The sequence below is a fragment of the Palaemon carinicauda genome, chromosome 19 (assembly GCF_036898095.1).
Source record: "Palaemon carinicauda isolate YSFRI2023 chromosome 19, ASM3689809v2, whole genome shotgun sequence".
NCBI lineage: Eukaryota > Metazoa > Arthropoda > Malacostraca > Decapoda > Palaemonidae > Palaemon > Palaemon carinicauda.
In genome coordinates, this window is record NC_090743.1 from 8,521,305 (window position 1) to 8,528,804 (window position 7,500).

The 7,500-nt window shown below is 34.9% G+C and overlaps 1 protein-coding gene across 2 annotated transcripts in view; it reads left to right on the forward strand.

The window, feature by feature from the left end:
• Positions 1-7,500, forward strand: part of LOC137658427 (putative ankyrin repeat protein RF_0381) — a 126,493-nt gene that overhangs the window by 109,335 nt on the left and 9,658 nt on the right. For both annotated transcript variants that reach the window (XM_068393134.1, XM_068393133.1), the window contains exons 11-14: positions 1,881-1,985; positions 4,936-5,082; positions 5,314-5,412; positions 5,817-6,113. In XM_068393134.1, the coding sequence (XP_068249235.1) occupies positions 1,881-1,985; positions 4,936-5,082; positions 5,314-5,412; positions 5,817-6,113 (648 nt within the window). The remainder of the gene's footprint in view (positions 1-1,880; positions 1,986-4,935; positions 5,083-5,313; positions 5,413-5,816; positions 6,114-7,500) is intronic.

A 7,500-nucleotide genomic window follows, 5' to 3' on the forward strand; every position in this document is an offset into this window, starting at 1 on the left:
ACAAGAAGACAACTCCAGCGTGGTTGTCCTCTCCATCTCTTAGATTTTAAAATGGAATGTAACTAAGACTTTGGGGTTTAAGGAAGACATTGGATTATTATTATTATTATTATTATTATTATATGCTAAGCTACAACCCTAGTTGGAAATGCAGGATGCTATAAGCAGGGAAAATAGCCCAGTGAGGAAAGGAAACAAGGAAAAATATTTTAAGTACAGTAACATTAAAGTAAATATTTCCTATATAAACTAAAAAGTTTAATAAAATAAGAGGAAGAGATATAAGATAGATTAGTGTGCCCGAGTATACCCTCAAGCAAGAAAACTCTAACCCAAGACAGTGGAAGACCATGGTACAGAGGCTATGGCACTACCCAAGACTAGAGAACAATGATTTGATTTTGAAGTGTCCTAGAAGAGCTGCTTGCCATAGCTAAAGAGTCTCTTTAGCAGCCAAAGCTACAAAAGTATATGGAACTTAACAAGCTCTTCCAAAATTACCAGTTCAAGTTCACAGGATTTTAACCAGATGAGGAGGATTTGTCTTTTGCTAATTTTCTTAGGATTCTGACATGGAAATTAACTTCCTCAGAGTATCCTCTGAACTCACGAGGAAAAGTATTGTGAAATGAAGGTTTAGCTTTCTGAAATATACTCAATTGGAATATGATAAAAAAAATCAATATCAACTGTAATAGAAGTAGGTTATTATTATTATTATTATTATTATTATTATTATTATTATTATTATTACTTGCTAAGCTATAACCCTAGTTGGGAAAGCAGGATACTATAAGCCCAGGGGCTCCAACAGGGAAAATAGCTCAGTGAGGAAAGGAAACAAAGAAAATGAAATATTTTAAGAAGAGCAACAAGATTAAAATAAATATCTCCTATATAAACTATAAAAACTTTAACAAACCATGAGGAAGAGAAACAAGAAGGCCCAAGTGTACCCTCAAGCAAGAGAACTCTAACCCAAAAGACAGTGGAAGACCATGGTACAGAGGCTATGGCACTACCTAAGATTAGAGAATAATGGTTTGATTTTGGAGTTTCCTTCTCCCAGAACCCAGAAGAGCTGCTTACCATAGCTAAAGAGTCTCTTTTACCCTTACAAAGAGAAAAGTTAGTCATACAAAAAATCTGAGTATCAATTTACCACAAAAAGGGGCAAGGTTTGAAAAGACTTGAGTAAGATTTCTATAAATCAGTCTTCCGAGCGATTAAGAACATTGAGATAACATTTCCCAAGGTTCTTGAAAATTGACGAGCAAGGAATACATGTGGGCAGTATTGCTCCTTCCACAGCTTTGTGAATCTGTTATCTAGAATAATTAAATCCTCAAATAACTTACGGTTATGAAATATTTTCATCAACTTGACGTGGTTAATAGTAATTTTCTTAAACCATTATATTATACTCTGGTTTATATCTTAATTCTCATCCATTTACAAATGTATTCAATGTCCTTTCCTGGGGAATAATATTCTACTGAACTCTTTATAATTATTATTATTATTATTATTATTATTATTATTATTATTATTATTATTTGCTAAGCTACAACCCTAGTTGGAAAAGCAGGTTGCTACAAGCCCAGGGGCTCCAACAGGGAAAATAGCTCAGTGAAGAAAGGAAACAGGGAAAAATAGAATATGTTAAGAATAATAAAATTACAATAGATATTTCCTAAATAAACTATAAAAACTTCAACAAAACAAGAGGAAGAAAAATTAGATAGTGTGCTCGAGTGTACCGTCAAGCAAGGGAACTCTAACACAAGACAGTGGAAGGCCATGGTACAGAGGCTATTGCACTTATCACCATAAAATAACCCTTTAAATTTAAGAAAGTTAATGTGTTTTTTTATTTGCAGAGTACACTGGGTATCCTTTACACTTTGCTGCCAGTGAAGGCCACATGGATGTCGTTGCTCTGTTGGTCAACCGTAGCGGGGACATCAACAGGAAGCTCACTGAAGGTAGATAGGAACTTTACTGTAATCTGCCAGTAGGTTATAATGCATTCTTATTTCATGGTTCACTTTTTAGTACCTTGAGAAAACAAAGTTATTAATATTATTATTATTATTATTATTATTATTATTATTATTTTATTACTATAATAATAATTATTATTTTATTATTATTATTATTATTATTATTATTATTATTGTTATTTTGTTATTGTTATTATTTATTATTATTATTAGCTAAGCTACAACCCTAGTTAGAAAAGCAAGATGCTATAAGCCCATGTGCTCCAACAGGGAAAAATAGCCCAGCGAGGAAAGGAAATAAGGAAATAAATAAACGATATAAGAAGTAAATAAAATTAAAATAAAATCTTTGAAAAACATTAACAACATTAAACCATATTTGATATATAAGCTATAAAAGGACTTATGTAAGCCTGTTCAACAAAAAAACATTTTCTGCAAGTTTGAACTTTTGAAGTTCTACTGATTCAACTTGATTTTCTATAGGATTCCCACCCCCATTTTATTAGTTAATTTTTCAGTTACCTGCTTGTGAATGTCTTCCATGTCTTTTATGTATTATGTCTTTTCTTGTAGGCAGAAACAAAGGTGCCATTGATGATTATTATTGCCATTGAATCTAAAAACCAACTAGCCCTTTCAGATTTTAGCCACTTGCCAAATTTCTCTGCACTATAAATTCCTCACATTTCGAGGCTTAGCTGTAACTATTGCCCCGCGAGGGCTGCCTATAGATCATACTTCTCAAGCCTTCAGGTTATGGTTAAAGAAGCTGATAGACTATGCTGTGCAAATCTATTTCAACCTGAGCAAGGTTCGAAGTCGTGGCTTACATAGTGCAAGCTTCTGATGATACCACTGAGCTGAAATTCCCCTCTGCCTCTATTTAGCGATAATTAATATCGAGTAGTTGTTATAGTTATTGTTTATTATAGAATTTTTGTTTAGTCAAGTGTTTTTAGATAAGATGGGTGTGTCATATAGAGGTAACTGTATTCATAAACCCTTTTTGGGTTGGGATACTATAACGTGGTTGAAGGGACATGTATCGCAATGATCACCAAAAATGTTCTAGTCAGGCCCTGCCATACTACATTGGTTTGCTGTGCGTGATCATACAAGTCTCTCACCATCAATAATCCACAGTGGCCAGTGTGAGGATCTAAATTGGCCAAACTCCAGACATGAATAAGGACATGTCAGAGGCGTTTGTTCTGTAGTGAACTGGAAATAACTGCATTTGTTGTTGTTGCAGCCATTGTTTCTGCGAATGAAGAATCTTTCTGATTCTCACTGTTTTAGAATAATATGTCAAATTTTACGTTATTGAAACTTGAAGTCAATATGATTTATACAACCAAATGAATAAATTTTGCTTTATAATTGCCATTTTTAAGGCTACCACATAAGGTACCTTTCCTTATTTTTTGCAGCATCCTTCGGCCACTAGGCATATTGCTTCCTATCTTTCACTTGTCATCTTTGCATTCCTCTGACCAGCAGCCTCTCGTTAACTTATTCCAATATCTACTTTTACAGAACGAATCCTTTTCTGTAGTCTTTTGGAAGTCTAGAAACATATAATTTAGAGAACCAGTTTCGTTTAAAATTAGAATTTTGTCGGCAGATCTTGACCTTAGGAAAGTTATATGGAAAAGTATTGCGTTGTATTCTATAAACATCTTATGACACTGTGAACCACATGTTTCTTTTGAAACTTGCCAAAGTTATTTGTAACTCAAATATTGTGCAAATCAACCAGTCACTACTGAGTAACAGACTTTTCTTTGGTGAAATGGATGGTAGGAAAAGCAAATGACAAAAGCAGAAAAAACGGCCTCCCATAGGTGTCTGTATTAGCCCACATACTTTTCACCATCTCTATCAATCATCAACCACAGTTTAAAGATATCCGTAGATTTATATATGTAGATGGTCTGTGCCTAGCCATCCATTCAGATTTGTTTACTACCATTGAGAGCCACTTATCAGATGTTTTGGAAAATCTTAATAAATACTACAGAATGATAGTTTCCCTGCCTATTTAGGTGTTACATTAGCACGAGCACTATCTTTTAGGGAACATATAAGGAAAGTAAAGGAGAAGATAGCTACCAGAAATAACCTCCTTAGCAAACTTGACAATTCAAGTTGGGGAACAAATCCTCAAACACTAAGACAAACTGCTCTGGCACTCAACTACTTCACTGCTGAATAATGCTCACCAGTCTGGGAAAGGTCATGTCATTCCCATAAAGTTGATGCCAAATTCAATCAAATGTGTCGCATAATTACTGGTGCCTTAAGATCAACCAACATTCCATCCAGTACTCTATAAATTGGCCAGCATTGCAGCACCGAACATCTGCGGACCAGCCAATTCAAAGACCCAAAAATATAAGCAAGAGAATAAGGAAAAGCACCCACTCTTTAATCGCTGTGTGGTTAGACAAAGATTGAAATCCCACAAGAACTTCATAATCACCACTAGCCTCGACCCCATGGAGTCAGCAATTTTACACTTAGAACACTGGAGAGAAACACCACTTGTCACCTGGTGAGGCCATCCAGAGACCATGTGAGTCTCTACCCCATGGAAAAAAACTCTGTAGAAAGGATTGGGTTGCTCTTAATCAAGCAAGAGCTAGAGTTGGAAGGACTGGAGACACTCTTCATATGTGGGGTCTCGCCCCTTCTGCTGAGTGCCCATGTGGGCATCCCATTTAGGCAATGGACCACATAGTTTTGGGGTGTGAACAGGGGCCAATATGTACAGATTTGGACCATCTACGAATGTAATCAGGCCGCTATTCAGTGAATACAATGTTGGTGCAATAAGATATGATGATGACTTTATATACATAGTAATAAGATTGATAATAAGAACATATTTAGTAACAACATTAATAATATGAATCTATTTTCTTTTAAGATACGTGGATGGACTTAGATTCAGATTCAGTTACCCCTTTTTATGGGTATGGATGGACTGTTATGCATGTAATCGCTCACTTTGGGTTCCCGTATGTGAAAGAACTTCTGGACCTTGGAGCCAACATCAACGTGAAAGATGCCTTAGGTAGTTGGAAAAGCTGTTGATTATTTCCAAAGTAATTGCAAATTGTTTCCAAGAATATTGAATACTGAATCTAAGTTTTTTTTTAATTAGTTTGTACCTTACAAAGATGGGAAATATAGTTTTTTTTTTCATCCTTTTCAATTGGTAGAAAATGGATCGGCTTCCACTCAGTATCACTCTTAGTAATGGCTTTTCATGTCATTCAGAAACCTTTTTTCTTCTTATTTATAGGGAATACTCCTCTACAAGTTGCTGTCATCTCTAAAAAGCTGAAGATGGCCGAAGAGTTTTTGAAATTCTGTGCTGATTCATCTGTAGTTAACAAAGAAGGTAACTTGTAACTCTAATCAGTTGGTATTAATGAGGAACCTTTTAAAGTTAGAGTCAAGAATCCTCAGAACATTCCTTCCCCTGTATTTCAAGATCATCTGTAAGGGAAAATATTGTCTTTTATAAATTTCTTGCTATGAAATCTTGTATTCTTATAAATTATAGGCTTAAAAATTTTTTTTGCCAAAGTACCAAGTTTTTGGATTAGCAGGTAAAACATATAAAATTTGTGCCCTAAAATGGACAGTTATCTAGTTTGTCCTCAATCAAGTTTAAGTCTGTGTTATTTGTCATATTTTGAATGTTCCATCTTATTCCTAACATAAAAATCACTAGTGTCATAATTACCAACGAATCAAAAGTCAGGCTTATGACAGGAATTTTAAAGATTTATCTCCCAATAGGAAACAGTGCAATGGATCTTGCATTGAAACTTACTGAGAAAAACACAACATACACTGACAATGAGCGTCAGTTAATGGCTTTCATAAGAGAGGCATTTCCACAAAGGCTGGCTTCCACTCAAGATAACATCGTAGGCGTGGAAGCTTTGAGGGACGAGATCACTGTATCGGTCAACGCCACCTCGGCTCTGAAGGAGCAGTTGCAGGACGTCAGCCATGATGGATTGGAAATTAAAGGCGCCATTCGTCACATCTTTAGAGAGGAAAGCAGAAGAGATTTACCCAAGATCCTTGAAGGTAAATTAGAAGAACAATGATAACATCCATCTTGTTTTTTTTACACGCACAGATGCATATATGTGTATATATATATATATATATATATATATATATATATATATATATGTGTGTGTGTGTGTGTGTCTGTCTGTCTCTGTGTATTCATTTATATATATATATATATTTATGTGGGAAAAAATCACAAGAGATACTACCTGATAAGCCATGAAACTAAATTTGAGTTAGTACTTACATATTATTGACATTGTCAGACATCATCCAACGATGTCAATATGTTGAAGTACTAAATAGAGATTTTTTACTTTTCTATTCATGGATTGATACTCACATATATCTACAGTCGTCCCTCGTTTATCGCGGTAGTTAGGGTACAAACACATATGAAAAAAGCGTCCCTCGTTTATCGCGGTAGTTAGGGTACAAACACACATGAAAAAAGCGAATTCTCGTGAATATGGGATGTACTAGGGTGGGCTACCTTCTAACCTATAAAGTCACTGCCCCTTGCCAAGAGCAGGTGCCCAAGCTGATGATTAACACAGTAAATACTGCCTTATATTGTTTTCATTTGGTTTCTACCACAGTTTATAATCCTATGAACTGTGTACAGCACATGTGCACACGTGTACACTACCTACTGGACACAGTAAGGCTACAGTACAGTATTTTGCTGAAGTAAAAATTTACCGAGTCATCATCATCCCTTTACTATTCTCTAACAAGCAGTTGTTCCTACCTAGTAATAATGTAATCTAACACTCACTGATACAGTAGTGTATATTACTGCAATATATGTACAGTAATATCTTTATAGTACAGCTTAACTGTACTGTAAGTGTCTGGTGTTTTTGTTCAGACGACACGTAGCCTATGCGGTTTCTTGAAGCATGATGCGACTCCTTATGCTCGGCTCTTGCTCAGTATGCTATATTATTATTATTATTATTATTATTACTATCCAAGCTACAACCCTAGTTGGAAAAGCAAGATGCTATAAGCCCAGGGGCTCCAACAGGGAAAAATAGCCCAGTGAGGAAAATAAATAAGGAAATAAATAAATGAAGAGAACAAATTAACAATAAATCATTCTAAAATAAGTAACAACGTCAAAACAGACATGTCATATATAAACTATTAACAGCATCAAAAACAAATATGTCATAAATAAACTATAAAAAGACTCATGTCCGCCTGGTCAACAAAAAAGCATTTGCTCCAACTTTGAACTTTTGAAGTTCAACTGATTCTACATTTCAGTAACCTGATAATTATATTTATTCCATCTCCTATTTCAATGAGCTAGAAAAATAAAAGATAATGATAAAAGTATCGTCAGTATACTCATTGCATGAATGTATATTACTGCCACAATAACCGAACTAAA